This window comes from Budorcas taxicolor, chromosome 3 (genome assembly GCF_023091745.1).
Source record: "Budorcas taxicolor isolate Tak-1 chromosome 3, Takin1.1, whole genome shotgun sequence".
In the NCBI taxonomy this organism is placed as follows: domain Eukaryota; kingdom Metazoa; phylum Chordata; class Mammalia; order Artiodactyla; family Bovidae; genus Budorcas; species Budorcas taxicolor.
This window is the reverse complement of record NC_068912.1, coordinates 14,338,890-14,360,416: the sequence shown is the minus strand read 5'-3', so window position 1 is coordinate 14,360,416 and position 21,527 is coordinate 14,338,890. Positions and strand designations below refer to the sequence as shown.

The following is a 21,527-nucleotide window of genomic DNA, read 5'->3' as shown; positions in this document are numbered from 1 at the left end:
TCTATCTAGGGACAAGGTGACAACAGTAACCGGTGCTGTGTGATTCCAGGGCTCTCATCACACGTCCTTTTACAAATGGGCACAGGTCTCATCCCCCCAGTACTCTCCAGATCTGAGCGGACTGCTGCTCCTGAGGAGGCCCGAGGAGTGCGTGTGCCTGTGGGGCCCTGACCTTGAACTCTGCTGCCAGGGGGTTGCTGGCCCTCTCCAGGGAGGTGGTGTCCAGGCGCTTCTGGTAGCCTTCCAGACGGTGCCGGTTCTCTGTCTGCTTTACCGCTTCGTTCACATACTTGAGAATCTCCCGGCACTGGTCCCGGGCCCGGCAGAGTTTCTCGTACTCGGAGGTGCCGCCTGCCCACGGGGTAACGAGGGGCTTTTAGAGCTCCTGCCAGGTGAGTCTGCCAGAGCCTGCCAGGAGCTGGCTACTGACCCACGTTAGCGGGCCACCGGGGCCAGCTAGTCACACATCACGGGCATGGTGGAGATATGCCACCTGGCCAACTTGGGACCTCAAATGTAAGGATGACATATTCTGAGGATCCATAGGCTTCAGACCCCTGCTCTGCAGACACTGATGGCTCTTGGGAATTCCTGCCTAGCTACAACTGGCTCTACAGGTGTGGGGACACGGATGGGGACCAAGGGAGCGATGGTGCCTCCCTCTAAGAACAGCGTGTTGCGGGTCCTTCCCACTTCTCCACACTGATGCCAACGTCTCCAACTTGAGGGTGGTGAAAGGTGCTTGGGATCCCAGGGACAGTGACGACCTGGGGCTATACTCCCTATTCAGCTTGGTCCCCTACTCCTCTGGAGTAACTCACCATGCACGGCTGTATCTTTTGTGCATCGCAACGCCCCCAGAGAAGTCCAGCAAGGGGCATGAATGGGACTGAAATCCAGTCACAACCTCTGGTGCAGGATCATGCCCCTCAGAGGAGCCAAGGTGCCCTGTGTGCCAACCCCACATCATCAGAGGCTTCACTCCCATCTGCACAGAGGCCCCACACAGGCCGGCGGCAGCCTGTACCTCCTCCTGTGCTGAGCACCTTATTTATTGCCAAAGCACATTACAGTGGTTATCTTCTCTGAGACTGACCCTAAGAACACAGGGATGGAGACCCTCAAGACCAGAGAGGTCAAATGCCTTGCTGAGGCCACAGAGCAGGCCTGTGCCCGAGCCGGGCTGCAGGCCAGGCGCCCGTGGGCCCTACCCTCCGTGTGCTTGATGATGCTCTCCAGCAGCAGCGGGTACTTGGTGAGCCGCTGCATCTCGGAGACGATGAGGTCCCGCAGCTGCAGTCGCCGGCACTGAGGGTGGCTCTCGGCCTCCTACATGGAAGGGCACACAGAGGAAGACGGCAGCCCGGGTTAGGAGCTGGCTTGTGGGCTCAGGACCCACAGGATGGGACAGATGCTAAATAGGTCCTAATTCCAGAAGAGTCACTCAGAAATGGTGGTGGCAGCTTTTTGCTTTGATATTTAGGAAAAAGCTGGGGGGAGCGGGGGGGGGGGGGGGGGGGCGGGCGGAGACAACAGCCCAAGAAAGGGATATGGTCAAACCACGTAAAGCAAGGATTCCCACTTTATAGACAAAAAAACTGAGATCCATCTGAGTAAATACAGGCACTAGTAGGTGAGCGGGGCCATCTGATGGCAAGTCTGGTGTCTCTGTCTTGAGAGCAGTTATATGTCAGTGTTTCTGAAGAGGGGGCCGGGGATGGTGTGGATGGAGCAGAATTGCTGGTCACCGACCCTGGTAGAGAGGAGGCCAGGGTGCCTGGAGCTGGGGGCCAGCGGGGCAGTCTGGGAGATCATGGGTCGACCTGGTAAACTCTCCCCCTCAGCCTCACTGAACTAAGACTGGACTGGCTGGTTTCAGTGGCGACAAGCAGAGGCCAAGTGTACCTGCATGAAGAGCTGGAACCGGCTCTCCTTGCGCTGCCTGGTCTTGATCAGCTCCAGGGCGACGGACTGATAGGAGCAGAACTGTGCGGCCACCTCCTGGAGCTCCTCCCGGGCAGGGCCGTCAAACTGACAGGGAGAAGGGACACCACATAGCCCACCTCACACCCCTGCCTGGAACCTCTCCCCCTCTTCCTCCAAGGCCTCCCCGGGGCCTGGGCAGCCATACCCGAGCCAGCATGAGGTCACTGACTTCTTTGATAATGGGGCCCTCCTCCCGGAGCTTCCTCATAGCTTCACACCAGGAATCTGGGGCAAGGAGAGAAGACAGAAGCACCTGGGGTTGAGCTGCATGGCCAGGCCCTTGGTGACGGGGGAAGAGGGCTCTGAGGGTTGTGTCGTCTGGGCAGGGTCTGGCAGCCACTTCACTCGTGGGGGAGTTGGAATGCTGGCTTCAGGCTGGGCATCAGGTTCTCCCACCAAAGAGGAGAGGCAGGGGCTGTGTGCTCGGGGGTCCTGGCATGTGGGCAGAAATCTGGCCAGGGGCGGGGGCGGGTGGGGGGCTCCTCACTGTGGATCTCGATGAGCTCGGGCAGGTTGGGGAATAGCCGGGCCAGCTCCTCGCGGGGCAGCAGGCCCTCCTTCTTCATCCGCTGGTAGAAGATCAGGTCAAGGACCCGGAGTGTGCGCAGATGGGACGCCTCGGTCACGAACAGCTCTGAGCAGGTGCAGGAATAAGGAGGGCCAGAGAGACAGCGGGACAGCCATCAGCAAGGCTATACTGGGACCTCTCCTAAAGGCCAGGATGCAGGCGGTCCTCACAGGAATCACAGCATGGGCTGGCTGTGCCCCTAAGGCCCCACCCTCTCTTCTCTACCACCCTTTGTGTCTGAGGTGTTCTGCACCTGTTACCACACGAGTCAGCGTGGAAGTAGGGAGAGGCAGCTGGTCTCACCATTGATGACCTCCTGCCGGTCAATCTCCCTTTGGCTCAGCCTGGCCACCACGTCCTTGCCCACTGTGTGCTGCCAGTTCTGGGTGTCTGGCTCTGGCTCCAGGTCAGACAGCTGGCCCAGATCGTCTTCTAGCAGGTTAGGGAGGAGGGCGTCTGTGCCGAACCCCAAGTTGGGGGACTCGATACTCCTGGGGTAAAAGAGGTGGCGGCTCAGTGCCACACGGAGGAAGAGGTCAAACGTGGGGTGTGTTCCCCACTCTCCTGCCCAATCTGCTTGTCCTGGGCCCTGGGAAACCAGGGGGCCAGGAAGAGGAGCTGCACCACCAACAGGCCAGCAGAAGGCACAGCTGGGTCAGGGACACCTAACAGAGACGCTGCTACACCCATCACTCACCTGCGGCCCATTTTGGGGGTGAAGGGAGGGGTTGGGTTCTCAAGAGACCTGTGGAGAGAATGTCAACTCTCAGCCACCCTCTGCTGCCTGGCCCCCGAGATACCAGTGGGCGGAGCCCTCCCCGAGCCCCGCCCACCTGGTGGAGAGGCTGGAGGCAGACGAGGAGGCTGACTGGTGGAGGCGGGCGGCCTCCGCGGCGGCGTCCATGTCCACGTCGCTGCGAGAGCGGGGCACGTTCTCCGCCTTCCGGGACCGCTTCATCTCCTCCCGGCCCTTCAGACTCTCAGAGCGGCCCAGGCGAATCTCTGAGCGGGAACTGGGTGGAAACAGCAAGAGATGTGGCGTCTCACCTCTCACCAGCTCTGACCGGCTACTCCCTCTCAGGGCCTGCCTCCGCTCTGTAGGCTTCCACTCCCAACACCAGACCCAATGTGCCCAAACTCCCGGTGGCAAACGCTGCTCAGTGACAAACCGCTTTTACTACAGACTCCTTCCTCTCCCCAGCGAGGCTCGATGGACAGAGCCTCTCGTCTTCCTATTTCTTTTAAAAAATTTTTATTTATTGATCTTTTGGCTGTGCCGGGTCTTCGTTGCTCTGCGGGCTTTTCTCTAGCTGCAGTGTGCGTGGGCTACTTATCGTGGTGGCTTCCCTTGTTGAAGAGCACGGGCTCTAGGGCATGCAAGCTTCAGGAGCTTCAGACCTGGGCTCAGCACCTGTGGTTCCCAGGCTCAACAGTGGTGGCCCCGCGGGCTTAGCTGCTCCGCCGCATGTAGGATCTTCCCAGAGCAGGGATCGAACCCGTGTCTCCTGCACTGGCAGGCAGATACTTTACCACTGAGCCACCAGGGAAGCCTTCATCTTCTTCCTGACTGATCAGAAAGGGATCCCCAAAGGAAGCTAAAATCTGGGACTTAACAGAATCAGACTTGTGGGGTATCTGGATGCCAAAGACCCCGAGTCCCCATCAGGCTGCTGTGGACACCAAAGTCTAACACCAGGAACCATGAGGTCCTACCCTCCCTGCCCCCGGCATCTCCTGGCCGGCCCACCTGGCCCTCTGCTCTGGAATGGGTTGGTGCCCACCATGGACTCTGCTTCTAAGAAGGAAGTACAAGCACCCCCTGAACGTACTCTTTAGCATTCTCCATACTGTCAGAAAAGTCTATCTGAATTCCCATGCCTCCAGTTGTGATGTGGATTGTGGATTTCTTCTGTTCTTATCCTGAGAGCATCCCTTCTAGGCTTCCAGCCCCCTCGGAGCAGAGCAGCTTGGAAGGGTCCTTCAGGGGCATGCTTACTGATGGGCAGAAACCTGCTCCCTGGCCTGCCATTCTTGCTCACTGAGCGTCTGTGGGGCTTGAGATGCTGGCGACTGGGTGCTGCTCTTCTCCAAGTCCTGCGGTGCATCAGCCCGGTGACAGCTGGCACCTCTGACCCCTAGCTGCCCCAGGATGGCGCCTCCCCCCATGGCCCTGCTGGGCTGGTTCTTTGCTGACATTATTGCTAATCTATTTCCTGCTCTGCATCTAGGACCACAGAAGGCCTGGGGAGTCTGGAGAGTTCTTAATAGCACAGCAGACTGCTGCAGAGAAGGAGCCAAATGGCTTGGTCTCCATTCATCAAGTCTCTCTGAACTGCCAAAGGATCCAAATGCCACTCCCCTCTGGGTCCCCATGGTTTGCCTGCAGGGTCAGAATCCATACTGTCAGCTGATCCCCTACTGAACTCACTCCTTGAAGCCTGTCAGAACAATGCCAACACAGACTACCTCAAAACACTTGCGCCAGTGCCCTACAATGGTTCACTTGAGCGTCTCATCAAACCTTGTGCAATGAGGTTCCTGGGGCTTCTTTCAAGTACCCAGAAGTGAGCAACGATCCCAAGAAGAAGGAAGGCATACAACCCTTCTCTAGCCAAAAGTTCCTAGGTTACTGCTGTCTAGAACTGGGGGCTTCTTTTGGCTCAGAGGTTAAAGCGTCTGCTTGGAATGTGGGAGACCCGGGTTCGATCCCTGGGTTGGGAAGATCCCCTGGAGAAGGAAATGGCAACCCACTGCAGTACTCTTGCCTGGAGAATCCCATGGAGGGAGGAGCCTGGTAGGCTACTAGTCCATGGGGTCGCAAAGAGTTGAACACGACTGGGTGACTTCACTTCACTATACCTGTTTAGTTTCTACAAAAACCTCTGACACACGATGCTGCTGATGTCATTTCTTCCAAGACTGCCGGTGAATTTATAATCGTCAAATCCAAATGCTTCTGCTAAGAGTGGATTTAGGATCCTCACCAATGTCTCAGGGCAAATTTACCTAACAACTTAAAGAATACGTTGACAAATGGTCTCAAATAGTTCCTCAAAGTGCTGACAATATATCTTATAATTGTGTATTTGACACATCTATAAGACCACACCTACCTCAGCAATCATATAATTTGTATACTTAACTTACTCAATAATATTAGAACTCAACCTCTGTTGTTGTTTTGTTGTTTAGGTGTTTTGTCTGACTCTTTGCAACCCCATGGACTGTAGCCCACTGTCCAGGGGACTTCCCCAGGCAAGAATACTGGAGGGGGTTGCTGCTTCTTTCTCCAGGGGATCTCAGCTCTGACCCCGGCACAAATCTAACCTTTATTTTGCCTAAATCTTTGTTAATTCTCACTATGGCAAAACCTTTTAACATATATTAAGCTTGTAGAGGCTTAGTATAAACAGAACGGAGTAGCCCTGCGCACAAGCAGGAATTCTGATAACTAGTTTTTCAGGGGTAGAATGAATGGTTTGCTTGTGCAGGCTGACTCATGCCTTTGGGCCTGCGTATAGTGCATCTCAGCAGTGTACACAAGAACTAGTTTCGTACACACAGACCACATTTATTATGCCTCAAGTGTGACTTAAGGAAGGTGCAAGGATGTTTCTGACTACAGGCAGTTTTTACTTTAAGGCTGGCTGTAGAAGGTTAGACCTAACTTGACGGTTGTCACGTCAGTCAAGAGCAAGTCCAAGAGGACGTGCCAGTGCTAGAGAAGGATTCCTAGAACCCGGCCAAAGATGGAGAACGTGAGCAATCCCACAGCCTCCGCTCCCCTTGTTCCTCTAGAAGAACAGTTCATTTTGAATCAATGGCCTTTGTATCTCTTTGGTGAGGTGGATATCTGATGCCCATTATGCTATCTGCCTTTATAGCACCCAACAGAGCCTCATCTTTAGCTCTCTTCTTCATGGGCACCAAAGACTGTCTTAACTCAACTTCCTTATTTTCCAAGGTTCCCCTTCGCCAGCCCCCTCCACACCCCCACCCCTAACCTGGACTCTTCTCTAGCTGTGTCATTTAGGGTTTCCTGACTGGTCGCTTTGTAACACAATCGAGCTCATTCTTAGTGTGGAGGCTGCTGAGTGGCCAGGGAGTGAGTCCAAAGGAATTTTAAAGGCACGTGATTCCTGCCAGAAGGTCAGGGGCCCTGCTCTCTCGCCTGCTGGCCTTACCACCAGCACACAGTATGTCTTCTTCTGGAGACACCCAGGCAGGAAGGTTGGGGGAGAGGGAGAGGGCGCTACAGCGGGAGCCCTACAGTATAGTGGGGGGTAAAGCAGCTGGCATTGAGCCCTGCTCTGACCCTGCCAGCGCTCCCCTCTCTGGGCAGCCAGCAGGCCCCGTCCAGCCACTGTTACCTGTTGCTCTCCAGCAGGTCCTCGGGAAAGCTTCCTGTTGAGAGGCGCTGTGTCCCGGGTTCCGGGGCGTCATACTGCTGGTTGTTCTCAAAGTGCTGAATGATGTTCCTCACATTGCCGGGTTTGACTGGAAGCAGAAAGATAATGAAAGATACTCTGCTTTCGGTTCAGGGACGACTCCTCAGGGCCCTCACTCCCCTCGAGCCCAGAAGACAGGGATGAGTAAGCATGGATGAGAACAGTATGGGGTTGAGAGTCAGGAGACACGGTGAGAGTTCTGGCTCTTCCACTGTGGGGTGTGGCGCACGCAGCGCCCCCACCTTTCTGGGGTTACTCTTTCTTCAGGTGCAAAATGAGAGGCTTTGGAAATACATTTGCGCTGCGTATTTCTTTTGGTTTGCACATTCTTTATTACAATGACTCTCACACTTAAGAATCGTTACTAGATTTCTAGGTTTTTCCCAAGAGCCATATACAGGCTTAAAAAATATCCAGGAAGACCAAAAACACATCTACCTGTAATCTGGCCAGGTTGCCAAATTATACCAAGCACTTTTCAAATTTATACCACTTTTAGAGTTCGCCATTGTGTTTTTTCTCGACTTGCCTTCTTGTTCTTTCTGCCTCCACCCCTGCCTCTTCACCTCTATCATTAAAGAATCAGACACTTCATTACCAGTGGTGGGTGGGGAGTGGGTCTCAGAAGGACAGATGTCACGCTCTGGCATTCAAAGCTAAGACAAAAGAGAGCTGTCTGTGTTCCAAGGAGAGAGGGCAGGTAAGAGCAAAAAGGCATAGGTGGTATTACCACATGGAGACCCTGGAGAAGAAAGCTCAGGCTGGGGGCTCAGTGGCTCCCATCTTCAAAGAGGATCTGCTAAGCTCCAGGTCCAGGCTGTCAGAACAAGAGATGGGCTAAAGATGCCACTGTGCCTGGACCAATAGGAAAAATAAGTGGGATGCAGAAGGCAAGACAAATATCCCTGGGCACCAGGCCCTGATCCTATCTGTACTAACCAGAGACTCTGCCATTGACATACACAAATCTAAATCTCCCTGTGGATCTAAACCTGAGATTCATAAGAAAATTTCCAAGCCAGAAGAAACAGGAAAACATTTAACTGGGCTCTTCAAAGCTCACCAATCCACACCCTTTAGAGAGGCAACGCTTTTCTGAAACTGCAGAATAGGAGGTTGTGTGTATGTGGTAGGAGTCGAGGCTGTTGCCGTTACTCTCATTTTGGAGGTTACAGTCAGAGCTGCCTGTCCCAGAATGAATGTGTACCTGGGCCCCGGGGCAACTGCAGGAGCCAGGGGCAGCTGTGCAGCCACAGCCCGGAGCATCCCTGGCTGGGGGATGATGCGGGAGCCTGCGAACGTCCTAGAACACAGCAACTCCAGGCAGAGCCCATTGTTCCCCTTCCCCTGGGCCACCTGGAAAAGGCCCAGTTCTTGGGATATAGTTACACCCTAGCTTACACCCTAGACAAGGTACAGGTGTGGCCCTGAGATTTGATATAACTGGATAACCCAGAGTAACAGGGGAAAAAACACGTTGAAAGGAACGCATTTTTGAAAAGAGCAAAGTTTTTACCAGCAGCCTTTGCTCTCCTTCCTCCATTCTTTGAATAACAACGAAACAAAGTAAAAGTGAATTATATGTCACTAACAATCAGATACATTAACTAATAAACCAGGCTAACAGCTGATGATCATAAATGGCAAGTTTCTCAGTAAACAAGGTTTTCTAGCTTTGGTGGGTGTTTGGTTTCAGATGCACATACACATTTGTCTGATGTCCTGGGAACTCGAGAACATCAAATCAAATCATGCGATGACAACAGAAAGATCTGACTCAAAGAGATGGTGAATACCCAGCATCCTTATCCTGCTCCTGGGATCAGCAACTCCACCCTGGGTGTTCCTGGCCCCTCTCAGGCTGACTCAAAGCAAGCAGCCGGGGCAGGTCTTAGGCATGCTGCTTACCTCATGCCCACCTCAAGGAGGGGGGATGGGAGGAAGTATGTGCTAAGAAATAAAAGTCTGGGTTTCAAGGCCATTCTTTCATTTTTTCCATTGTTTTACAGACTCCCCCCTCCCCCTGTCCCAATAATTCTCTATTTTTATTGTTTAAAATAGCATAACAAGGCTAGGGATTTAACTTTAAAAATAACTTTGAAAATCATTATTCTAAATCGTCATTTTATATAAAGTGAATTCTAGCAATTGATTAAACTTCTGATTGCATCTCACTGCTCTTATTCCCTTTGATTTACTACCAAACCTAGGGAATATTAATCACTTAATTAAATCTAAGCATATGGACTTCATGGATGGGAAGAGAACCTGTCTGGCTCCAGGTTTTAAGTTTCTTTGGGTTAATGCTAATTATATATGTATTTATTTTTAAAAATACACAGATTTTAGAAGATATTAGGTCCTCTAATATACATACATTAAAGTCATTCTTTTTAAGTGTTGCAGCGACACTGGCAAAGTTTTAAAGAGCCAGAAAAGATGCAAGTGCTGCACAGAAGGGCTTAAGCAAAGGAGATGACAGAAATTAAAATACCTCAGGGTAAAACTGCTGAAGACCCATTATTAGCTAAAAAAACAAACAAAAAAACCCCACATAACATTCAAAAAATGAGGATTTTATTACAGCAACTGAAAACGAAAACCTGGGGAGCTTGTGCAGGACATTTCAGTGTGAGAGTTCCCCTCACTTACACAGAGCCTGGACTTTTGGAGCCACCCACAGGGAGGTGACAGAACGAGAGAAAGGCCTCAGGTCGAGGAACATCCGGGAGGGCCCAGGAGCTGGCCTCTGCCAGCACCGCCAGGAGGAGCTGTACCTGGGGGGCAGCGGCCCGGCCCCTCCCACCCTGCATCAGGCAGTAGACTCCTGTGCCCAGCGTGAGGGCAGGAGGCCCTGGCAGGGGCTTGTCCTGGGGAGCTTTAGCAGCATGGAGCCACACACAGGAGCAATGGAGTGCGGAAAGGGAGGAAGGATGGGCAGAATGGGAGAAGATGAAGGAGAGGGGAAGGAGGGCAGACAGGACTTGGATAATGGAAACTCAATGCTAATGAAAAGAAAAACCCAAATAAAATGGTCCTTTTACCTTCCACAGGGGACAAGGGGATATAAAACGCTAAAAGAAAACAAACAAAAACAAAAGCAAACCATGAAGAATCGAATTAATGTTTGAAGAGTCAAAATAAAAATTACATCAAGCTGGAAAAATGAAAGGTAGTGGCAAAAACCAGGACTGGTCTAGTAGAGCCCCCTCCTCCCCGCCTTCCTCAGACAGCCATTTCAGGAAAGGCAGGAGGCCTGCACCACGGTCCTTCCCAGATTTCCAAGACTAACATGGGGATCTTAAGATAATAACTGGGAGCGCCAGCAGCAACGTCCAGACAAACGACACACAGCTGGGAAGAGATCGGTGACAGGATCCATGGAGGTTTGGGTTTCTGACGGCATGAGGGAGCCTCTGGGTCCCAAACCTGCCCTCTTTCCACTCAGTTCAGCTTAACAGTCATTGAAACCCTCCATCAAGGGCCTATAATTGCTCCCAACACACAGGCCCTCAGGAGGACAGACAAGTCCATGGGTGAGGATGAAGGAGGCCCTGACTGTCAACAGGGCAGTCTTTCCAAGGCGGGGATACCCCTCTGCATGGCCATTCGGTATCTCTGAGCTCCTAGACCTAGGCACCGGCGCGAGCTCCGTGGCTCTGGAACGGGTCCCTGCGCCTCAGGAGCCTGTGCTGGGTGCGGCAAGGATGCAAGAGCACTGAGGAAGCTGACCGTGGGGTTCAGGCCTCTGGCTCCCAGGGCACAGGAAGGCCCTGCTAACGTGCTGGCCTTGAAGGGCCAGGGGCCCCTGCCCAAGGCTTTGCTCCCCGAATACTCACTGCTCTGGGAAGAGGTTTTGGGCTTCCCGATGTACTTGAGAATGGGGTTTCGCTTCTTGTCCTCCAAGGCATCCTTGTCTTTCTTGGAATTGCTGCTCTGCTGAGACAAGAAACACTAGGGTTTGTAGAAGGCCTTGGGAGCCAGACTGGGCCCTGATCACCTGGCCACTTCCCTTAAGATTGGCCCTAAACAAGCAGCTGGTGGAAGACTCATGCTTATACCCTAACTAGCACATCTGCTTCTGGCCAGGGACTGGAGGGAGGGAGAGAGAGATCTAGTCTGGCGATTCTCAATGACTCCGTGTCCAAAGGCAGCAGGACGAGCCAGGCAACCGGAGAGGGCTGCCCCGGCTGCCTCAGTGCAGGGATCTCGCCAAGAGATGCTCCTGTCTCGGGAGCTCCGTCACCTTCTTGGTTTTCGGGAAGAAGGGCAGCCACTTGTCTTTGTCAGGAGCGGACTGGGCCTTTTCAGCCGTGTTGGGAGGTCGTGTTTCTCGAAGACGGATGCCTGCATGGCTCATGTAGGTATTGAGGGCGAAGCCCATGGGGCCGCTGTAAGAGAGGAGCAGGCGGTGAATGGGAAGCCGGTGGAAGGGCTGGGACTCTGCGGGCAGGGTGAGTGTGAGCGTGGGGTGGTGGTGGTGTTTTGACTTGCATGACTCCCAGAAGAAGTCAGAATTCTTTTCCTATGCAGAACTCTTCCCAACCAAGGGAGAGTGGGCAGTGGAAGGACGTATCAGTTCATCAAAACAAAAGCAAATAAGCCGCAGGCATGCCTGGAGGACGGTGGAAGCCCATAGCTAAGGTCCTCAGGCATATACTCGAGGCTGGGATGGCAGAGGGACGGGAAGAAAAGCCACCCGGCCCCGGCAAGTCCAGGTAAGCTGCCTTTGACACCACCCACCCCAAGTACAAGGAGTAAAGAACAGAAAGGATCTATCAGGTTGCTTCCAACTGCCAGAAATGAAACTGTCCAGAGTTCTGTGTTTAAAAATGTATTTGTCTCTCAATGCAGTAGAAAGATTATCCACTTTGTGGATTCAGTGAAGCAAATGCTTCAGCCCTGGCTTTCCTCCTCTCTGAAACAAGACTTCTATCCCCATCTTCTCTCCCTTATGAAATGTGTGTATGTATGCTCAAGGAATGCATACTCATTCTAACATTGGCTGCTGAGAAACAAAGGCTGCAAGGGAAAAAAAAAGTGCCGACGGAGTACCCCAGCTCCCCTCTGTAGGTACTGCTAACACAGGCTGATCCTATCACCGCTCCCTCTTTCGGCGGTTTACGAGAAAGAAGTGGAGGCAGAGCCAGGGCTGATGTGGGTGGAAAAGAGGAGGCCAGGAATGGGGGTGCTGGCAGCTTGGCGTCCTCACACTGAAGAGCAGGCCCACGTTCCTGGCAGTCAGGCCTGGACCTGTGACCCACCCCTGTGTTATGTGACACAGACACGTGGGAACTAAGCTCTGACGCTAGGGAGTCCCCTGTCCTTGGCAGAGACGCACCGCCCAGTAGCTCAGCCCCACTCCTTCCACCTCGAAACCTTACAGACTCACTCACCTCCTGTCTTCCTCGTATTTGGACCTGGAACAAAAGAGAGAACAAATGACTCAGACTGCAAAGACAGAGGCTCGTCCGCCTGTGCAAGACTGGGAGGAAGGTAAGTCCTTTCCTAGAGGAAAGGAGGGTGTCTGGGAGGGGAGCTGGTTGATGAAAGGTCAGACTCAGACCCCTGTTCTCAGCTCTGGAGCCAGCCTGGGGCTCAGAAGGTGGGGGTTCTCACTCCTCTGAGAGACTCAGCAGAGTGACAGTGATGATGGTATCCTTCTGGCTAAAAGGAACGGGGACTGTGGCAAATACAGCCTCTTGCTTGCTGTCTGTTTCAGCCTCTGCAGCTATTACGGAGGAAGCGGCTCCTCTTCGTGTCTACCTAGGACTAAATTAGAAGGGTTGGGCTGGCACTGAGGCAAGAGGAAAGAAGGTGAGGAAGCAGAGATAATACCTTGAAACTTGATTCACAGGACCCATTTACAAGAGAGAAATGACAACAGCAACTAGTATCTGCGTGCTCACTATGGGCCAGGCACGATTCTAAGCTATTTACATGTATAATATTTACACTCAAAATAACCCATGAGTCAGTATTATACATCCATTTAATGAGCCAAAGGCTTCATTCTTTTAAACAGGAGCCGCTGTAAGTAGGGTACCTGTGCTGTCAGTAATCATTTCATGCAATTCTGTGGTGCCGACGATCTCAGAACAGGCTGGGCTGCGTTCTGCCTCCGCCCCTGGGTCACTGGGGTGGCGGCCATCGCCTGGCTGTGGTTTGGGAAACGAAGGCCCAGAAGGACTCAGGCTGAGGCCCAAGGGTTGTTTCTAGACTGTGCCCGCCCCACAGGGCCTCATCTAGTCTCATCTCCAACCCGGACCTCTTGTCAAACGCCAGGTTCACACACTCAGCTGCCTGTTCACATCTCCAGTCTGATGTCTGCAAAGACCTGAGACTTCTGACACTTGCAAGACTGAGCCCCCGATCTTCTGCCACCAAAATGTCCCCCAAACAGCGGTCCCTAACTCAGCTGATGGCTCCTTTGTCCTTTCAGTTGGTTAGGCAAGAACTACGGAGTCTCCCCTGGTTTTCCTTCCTCTCACATCCTATACATCATTTTTTAGGAAATTTCTCCTGTTGGTTCTACAGTCAACACACACTTGGAGCTGACCTCTTTCTACAGCCCCCATCACCAAGGCTCCGGCCTGAGCCCTACTGTGTGAGCTACAGTGGCTGACTTCCCTGTTTGGAACCCCTCCATGCTCTCCCACCACCCTCCACCCACACTCGAGCCTCACGCTCCAGTGGCTCCTGTTCACCGACAGAGAAAAACCAAAGCAGTTACAACAGGCTCTGCGAGGCTGTACCTCCAGTTACTTCTGATGTCAGCACTGAGTTTCTCAATCTGTTCTGGCCACACTCATCTACTGTTCCTCAAATATGCCCTAGCTGTTCCCTCTGCCTGGGGTGCTCATCCCCCAAGACGTTTCCAAGGAGGATGTCCCCGTTTTCTTCCTGGATCAGGCTTTATTTGAAATCGTAACCCACTGGCTTAGGTGCTCCTGACCTCCCTCAGCCTGCACTAGGTACAGTTTACTTATTATACACTGCATCCTCTTCCCACGATAGCATAAGCTCCAGAAGCGCTGCTGTTTACTGATGTATCCCAGGAGCCCAGACAGTGCTTAGCACCAGTGGGGACTCCATGAATATTTGCTGAATTGAAATATCAGCAGAGATCATCTAGCCCAACTTTTGTCATTTTAGATGAGACCTGGTGGCTCAGACGCTAAGTAATCTGTCTGTAACGCAGGCGACTGAAGTTTGACCCCTGGGTTGGGAAGACCCCCCTGGAGAAGGGCATCGCTACCCACTCTAGTATTCTGGCCTGGAGAATACCCATGGACAGAGGATCCTGGTGGGCTACAGTCCATGAGTCTCAAAGGGTAGGACTCAACTGAATGACTAAAACTTTCACTTTCAAGGTGGATGAAATGGCTTGATCAAGGTCAGACAACTACTCAGAATCCCCTGACGGTCCAGCTGTTAAGATTCAGCACTTCCACTGCAGGGGCCACAGGTTAGATCTCTGATCTAGGAATGAAGACCCTGCATGCCCATGGTGTGACCAAAACGAAACAAGCCGCAGAGCTACTGAGTGGAGAAGCAGTAGCGGGGTGAAAATCTACGTCTACGCCTGGGGGCATCCCCACAACGTCATTCTAGGAGCCTGGGACACGTTCAGAAAACAGGACTGGAAAGAGATAGCCACAGCAGGTGTTCCAGAAGTGCCTAAGTTCAGTTACTTCAGCACTCTGGTGCACTTAGTTAAGAATGGTTCAATTTCCCATGAGCCATCTGCCTCCTGAAGGAACTTCATCCCCCGGAGAATCACAGTGTAGCTCTCACACTCAGCGCCAGATATGACCTTCGAGCAAGAAGGGAGAACCGTCAGGGAGAGGCTCCGAAGGGCGCAGAAAGCTCCCTGCGTTCCTGGAGCCTGTGGTTTGTCACAACCACTGGATTACTGCCAGGAGCCCCAGCCTGGCACATGAAGCAGGAGGGTGGGAAGACGGGTCAGGCAAGAAACGGAAGAGGGGGAGAGGCTGGGGAACAGACCCATGGACCACATCAATCTGTGCAGCATGTCTGGGGGTGGGAGTGTACTGGAGACTCACAGGATGTCTCCCAGGGCAGCCAGCTGCTTCTCGGCCACCTGGCGCTCACGGAGAGGGTCCCCATCCAGCTCCAGCAGGTCGTTTTCACCGTATAGGCTGCCCAGCCCCAGGGTGCGCTTTGTTCTGAGCCAGACACACAGAGAGAAACAAATGTATACCAACGTTCAACACTGGACAGGGAGTGAGGTGCGCGCGCACACACACCAGGGGAAAGAAAAGGGGCGAGGAGGCAGGGAGGGCGCAGGAGGGGGCGCCGGGCACCTGTAGTCGTGGATCTGCTCCTGGATCTCGGGCACGGCCGCCTCCTGAGCCTCGCAGAGAGCCGCGCGCACATCCTCACTGCTTCGCAGGCGCAGGTCTGTGGCGGGCAGAGGGAAGACAGCACGGGGACGGGCGGTGGGGAGCAGGAGGCTGCATCAGCTCAGGACCTCCAAGTCCCCTGTGGTCCCAGAGGGCAAGCTGCTGTTCTGTCCTCCTGCTGACTAAGGCAACGGAGGCCTGGACCTACCAGGTCTCTCAACTCAGGACTGGAATCCTGATGTCCAAGCCCGAAGGACAAAAGTATTTCCGGGGTGTTCTACACTCATTAAGTGGGGAAACGTTAAAGCTCGTCTCTGGATGTGTCCAGACGCTGTGCTCTGACATCTAGGGCAAACCTCGAAGAGGCCCAGTCTTCCTCCATGGCCCCAGGCCCAGCTCGCAAAGCTGAAAAAGCAAGGCTGCCCCAGCTGCCCACCAGAAACTGGACGGTGCCTTTCCTGTCCCTACATTCGCCCTCTGCCTGTGCCCACAAGCTTCCTGCCACCCGGGCCTGGAAAGTGCCTCTTTTCGAGGGCGGTTTCAAACTCCTACCCTCTAGAGAGCTCCTGGGATTCGCCTCTCAGACTGACATCCTCCCCACACTGCCCCCTCAGCTCTTCTACTCAGACTTGAGTGGGGGCAGCAGGGCGACCAGCTCGTGCACTGGCTCCTCACTGCGTCACTTAAGCAGCTCCAGCAGAGCAAAACAAAAGAACAAAGACACTCCAGGGTTCTGACTGCAGGTGGGGTGGACTGAGGCCCTGGTTTCTGTGTTTTTAAGAAAGAATTCCCCAAGGGATCCTGATGAGTGACCAGGTCTAGCAATCCAATTTCCTCTTGGAACAGTTGAGCCAACTGAGGCCCAGACAGGTCACGGGGAAGGCTGGGAGAAAAGACCTTGGTCTCCTGATGAAGTCGTGACTCCCCATGACAAGTTCCCAGGCAGGGTGTGTCCTCTATTTGTGCGTGTCCATGGACGACTGCGAGGAGGAACTGTCCCTATTTCCTCCAATCTGAGAACAGCTGCCCAAGGCACAGACTGTGTGCGTCCCCTCCTTTCCCCGTGCCCCATCCTGAGGGGCCAGCACAAGATGGACCCAAAAGGACACGAACGGACCAAGGAGCCAACTTACCAATTTCGGCCTGCAACATTTCTGGGACCTTCACCCTCAGAGGCTGAAAGACAGAGGTGGGGGCAGAAGTGGTGAGGTCCACACACACACCCGAGCGGAGGTGGGCGGTGCCACGCAGGGTCGGAGGGGCTTCGGAACATCACCTGCGCTCCCCTCTCCCTGCACCACCACGCCCTCCTCACCTCCCGCCAACTGAATTCTAGGCTAGTGATGTGAGAAGTGGACTCTGAGGTGGCAAGGCAAGCTAGGGCCACACTCTAGGGTGGCCCCTGTACTCTCCCCACTCTTATTTCAGGGACATCAGGGTGCATAGAATGGAAAGGTCCAAAAAAGTGACCTGGGACCAGTTTAGCCGCGAGGGAGAAATATTTATGAGGCGATTTGACAGCCTCCCGTTTCTTTCACTCCCAAAGGAGAGCTGGCCTCTGTTACCAAGTCTTCCCATGAGTGCACTGCCTGGCTCTGCTCTACAAGTGCCTGACAGCTCGATCCTCAGGCGGTTCCCTAACAACCAACAGGGAACAACTGGCAGCTCTAACCTCCTTACTCAAGACCCGCTAAAGGGAACAAAAATAAAAATCTTGAGGAAAAACAGTTTATTTCCCAATCTCATTAGTCTTAGTAGCTTACTGCCAGATGAACAAAGTCATTTTGGAATTACTTTAGTTGATCAGAGTAGAAAGTCCAAGATGGGAACGACCCTCTGCAGGCCAGGGCACTGCCACCAGGTAACCCCGACACATCCCTGGGGGCTACGTCCAGAGGCAGGGTGCTCATCTGCCCCAGACGCCCTGGGGTCCCCTCCCTCTGAACCCTGCCTTTGGGCATTAAGAGCAAGCCAGGCTGAGCTTCAGCAATCTGGGCTCGCCTCTTGGCTCACTGATTTCTATCATCTGATGTCTTCATCCCAGGGATGAGCAAGGCAAGGAGAGTTGAAGGAAACCAGGGCACTGATCCAGAGGAAACCAATTAGGACATGATGTAAGTTCTTTTCTTCTCTAAACATTTCTGAGAGAGGCAATGTGCATTCTACCTTGCCACATGTGGAACAAAAGAGGTACAAGAGGAGATCAAACTTTAGAGACTACAGCTAGGAGCAGAACCCAGGAATCCTCTTTAAGAACCTGTCTAAATTTGGCCTGAATGCTTTGCTTAGTTTTCCCTCTGCTTCTGAGTGGTCGAAACAATATAACCAAACTGTAGTCCAATTTATGACTGCCTTACCGCATTTTTCTCTAGGAAAATATTCCAGATGTCTTTTCCCAAGCTTCGGGAATCCTTGGGGTTTGTTTGCTGATAAACTTCTGCACACAAGTAAAAAAGCTAGGAGAGAGAAAATGGGTTAGAGTGATTCTCAATCTGGAGTCTTTTTGCCCTCCAGGAGACACCTAGTAATGTCCAGTGGCATTTTTGACTGTTACGTCTGCTACTGGCATCTAGTGGGTGGAGTACAGTGATGCAGCTAAGATCCTGCAATGCACACGCCAGCACCCCAAAAGGTCAGTGGTGATGAGGTTGAGAAGCCCTGGCTGAGAGTGTTTCAGAAACCTGTGGTTGATCATTCCCTTGGTGTGCACACGCCTCCCCCAACACGATCACTCCCCGACTCTGACTCCTCTCCTCACGTGACATTCTGTCTCGTATTTGTTCATCTGTTGTTGTTAAGGGCCTGTGTTTCTCTCTGTTGTACCTCATCTTCCCTCAGGGACGCTCCTGAGACACGAATGCTCGGGACGTACACGTGGGTGTTCACAGAACACCTGCTGAGCAGTCGGATGCTGACTCTGGCTTCTAACAGAGACAGCCGCGGAAAGGAAAGATGGCAGTGCGTGCCAAGGGCAAGAAGCGTATTCTGGAGAACAAGCGACACCAGTCTCTCTCCTTCCTCTCCCTTCCTTTATGAGCAGCTGAGCAGAATGACAGAACCTGGTAAGGCTGCTGGCTCAAAGCACTGTCGCCGGGGACCCTGATCTCCACCCTTCATGATCGATCCTCTTTGTCATCACCTTCAGACTGAAGACATTTTATCACCTTGCCTGTCTGCCAAGCTTTCTTGTGGCAACACTGTATATTTACAAGGGGTGCTCTTTAAATCCCCCATGATTCATCTGTATCCACCTTCATTCAAAACACCCAGAAAGACCATCTCTTCCAAGCAGATTCAGAATGACAGCTTTCTTAATCTAGCCCTCCCTCCTCCTCCCTGTGTTATTGATGCAGCTAGCAGCAAGAGTCCGTTTCACCTAGGTTGCCCCTTCTTTTCTATTTTGTCTTGTCTTCGTGACGCTGGGTCGTGCCCACGGATCTGACTGACCATATCTAGAGCGCACGGACAGAGGCCAAGCACAAGCAAGCATTCATTTGAGACAGACACCTGCGACTTACCAGGGGACTGGGGTCCGCCTGAGAGAAGATGTACCGCAGAAAAACCCCCAGGTGAGCTGGCCTCGACTTGAGTTTCTCGAAGTCCTGGAATATGATGTCGCTCTGGAAGGCAGAAGGATGGGCAGGGCTGGAGGGCGCAGAGGGAGGGCGCTGCCTGCCTCAGCTCAGCTCCCGTGGTCCCCGCCGGATAAGCGTGGCTCCCTCCCCCACGCTCCCTCCCAGTTGGTGCCAGTGCAGAGCGGCGGGTATGACAGAGAATGATGAAAGGAGAAAAATCAGGAAACTGTTACCTCGTTGTTGAAATAACCCGGGTCATAATCTTCCTCTGGGCCAATAATTAAAGGCTTTGGGCTCTGATCTACACCCTGGGGGAGAGAGTCAAGTTGCAGACATGAGAGGGCAGAGGACAGGAATCTGGCCTCCGCGGTGGAGTCTGCTCAGGGACGGCATAGGGCTGACAAGGAAAGCCACATAGGGCTGCTCCACATCGGCACCTCCCCACCTTCCCCAAATCTCAGAGGACAGAATCAATGACTTTTACTTGCAGGAAGGCAACTGCTCCTGGGTGGGGCAGGGCAGACTCAGAGAAGCCTGGTCACGTGACTTATGAAGATGGGAAGCGAGAGAAAGTGCTCACTTCCTGTTTGTGAAAGATCTGAGGAGGGAGTGTCAGCCTGCAAAGCAAGAACCTAGAGCTCCTGCTGGACGGGTGGGCTGGGGGCTTTGCTGTTCTCCTCAGCAGCCCCCACCCCCCAGACACACAGCCTCCAAACCCACTGCCTCCACGCGCTCCTCCACAGTTACCGGGTGCCCTCCGCCTCTGCTGGAGGAGAGCCCTGTGGTCCCTCTCCGCCTCCCTGAGTGAAAGGGGATGGAGCCGATCCTTTTCCAACATCATTGCCATCATTTCCCGGGCCAAACCCCCACATCCTGTCTAAAATGCAAGCTTCTCAGCATGGGTTTTCTAGCCTCCCCTCTTCCGCCACCAATTAGGTCTATGAGAGATTTCACACTGTGCACACTTCTCAGATGCTTCAGTTTAGGCTTTCTCCTAAAGGTGACTTGAGCTCTCAAAGCTCTTGTCCCAACTATACTTTTCACTCAGTTTACTCTCCCTCATATTCAGTGATTCCCCAACGAGGGCTGTGCTCTGGAACCCGTCTAGAGTAGGCACTTTTCATGCCTCCTTTTTCTCAGGTCTAAGATACCTTCCTATTCCACCTTCTTGAGAGACTTCTCCTGACAGTTCCTCCCCAATACTCCTCACTCATTTTTGTTCTCCTGGATATTTACAGACTCTGCGGTCAGAATGACTGAGTATAGAACACGAGAGACTCAGGATACATCTAGAGATCAGAGTCTAGCACCCAATTATAAAGGCATGTTTGAAGTTGCAGAGTCAGGCCTCATGTGCTGGACCTGTATTCCTCAGACACACCCTGAGTATCCTCCTCTCCCCTGACACTCACTCCCCTGAGGTCCAGGATTTCCAGGGCGTGTTGGATGACCGCTTCTGGCTCTACTTGGCTCTCTAGTGAAATCTGAAAGCACTAGCTTTTTGCATGTTTGGGAGAAGGATTTATTTTTTTAAAGTCTTTACAAACCTTACAGTTTTTCTGATTGCAAAAGCAGAATATATTTATCATGTGTGCGTGTATGCTAAGTCACTTCAGTGGTGTCTGACTCTTTGCGACTCTATGGACCACAGCCCACCAGGCTCTTCTGTCCATGGGATTCTCCAGGCAAGAATACTGGAGTGGGTTGCCATGCCCTCCTTCAGGGGATCTTCCTGAACCAGGGATGGAACCTGTGTCTCCTATGTCTCCTGCATTGGCAGGTGGGTTCTTTACCATTAGTGCCACCTGGGGTTTCTATCGCAGTGGTACTCAGGTGGTGTGAAAACTGCTGGGGATTCGATCTAAGAGCTTGTCAGCCTCTTCCAAGGAAAGCAGCGGCTGAGTAGCTCATCCTGAACCCACTGTAGAGGTAGCTGTGGGTGCGTTCTGTCGCTTATTCATGTCTGACTCTCTGACCCCGTGGATCATAACTCGCCAGGCTCCTCTGTCCATGGGATTCTCCAGGCAAGAATACTGGAGTGAGTTGCCATTTCCTAAGAAAATCAAATATTGCAGAATTATATAACAAAGTTTGAATTCCCTATGATTCTACCTTCTAGCTGCTGACAGTTTCATGGATGGTATACGTTTGCACCTGTGTTCTTACTAACATAAATTGTTATTAAGCAACTGGAATTATACTATATGTGCTCTTATCACTCAAAAATGACAATTTAAATAGTTTTCCAAGTTGAAACAAGTTCAGAGGAGGAGGAAAAGGACTCTGGGACCAATTATTCCATACCTGCTCCTATTAGCCACCTAAAGTAAAACTTCCTTTAAGAACAGGATGTGCGCCGGACCTCCTTGGTTGGCCCTGTAGTACTGCTAAGCGGGGGTGGGGTGGGGTGTGCAGAAGTGGGAGAGGTCTTCAAAGAGCATCCAGGACAGGAGGCAGTTCTGCACTGGGGCTCAGGAAAACCAAATTCTAGTCTGATGCTGCCATTAGCAAGCTGAGTCTTTGGATGGTCCCTTAGCCTTTCTCTGTCTCAGCCTCTCACTGAATGAAGATTCTCATGCCTGTC

At 52.7% G+C, this 21,527-nt stretch overlaps 1 protein-coding gene across 4 annotated transcripts in view; it reads right to left on the bottom strand.

The window, feature by feature from the left end:
• The window catches only part of ARHGEF11 (Rho guanine nucleotide exchange factor 11), a 111,995-nt gene that overhangs the window by 9,159 nt on the left and 81,309 nt on the right, over window positions 1–21,527 (bottom strand). For 3 of the 4 annotated variants that reach the window (XM_052638280.1, XM_052638282.1, XM_052638284.1), the window contains 18 exons: window positions 19,177–19,251; window positions 18,887–18,988; window positions 17,726–17,824; window positions 16,502–16,544; window positions 15,330–15,426; window positions 15,069–15,191; window positions 12,399–12,422; window positions 11,249–11,393; window positions 10,842–10,941; window positions 6,925–7,051; window positions 3,388–3,567; window positions 3,252–3,299; window positions 2,858–3,045; window positions 2,474–2,620; window positions 2,132–2,211; window positions 1,906–2,031; window positions 1,212–1,329; window positions 173–351 (listed from right to left, as the gene is read on the bottom strand). In XM_052638280.1, coding sequence (XP_052494240.1) covers window positions 173–351; window positions 1,212–1,329; window positions 1,906–2,031; window positions 2,132–2,211; window positions 2,474–2,620; window positions 2,858–3,045; window positions 3,252–3,299; window positions 3,388–3,567; window positions 6,925–7,051; window positions 10,842–10,941; window positions 11,249–11,393; window positions 12,399–12,422; window positions 15,069–15,191; window positions 15,330–15,426; window positions 16,502–16,544; window positions 17,726–17,824; window positions 18,887–18,988; window positions 19,177–19,251 — 2,001 coding nt within the window. The remainder of the gene's footprint in view (window positions 1–172; window positions 352–1,211; window positions 1,330–1,905; window positions 2,032–2,131; window positions 2,212–2,473; window positions 2,621–2,857; window positions 3,046–3,251; window positions 3,300–3,387; window positions 3,568–6,924; window positions 7,052–10,841; window positions 10,942–11,248; window positions 11,394–12,398; window positions 12,423–15,068; window positions 15,192–15,329; window positions 15,427–16,501; window positions 16,545–17,725; window positions 17,825–18,886; window positions 18,989–19,176; window positions 19,252–21,527) is intronic. The other variant, XM_052638281.1, reaches the window with a different exon arrangement.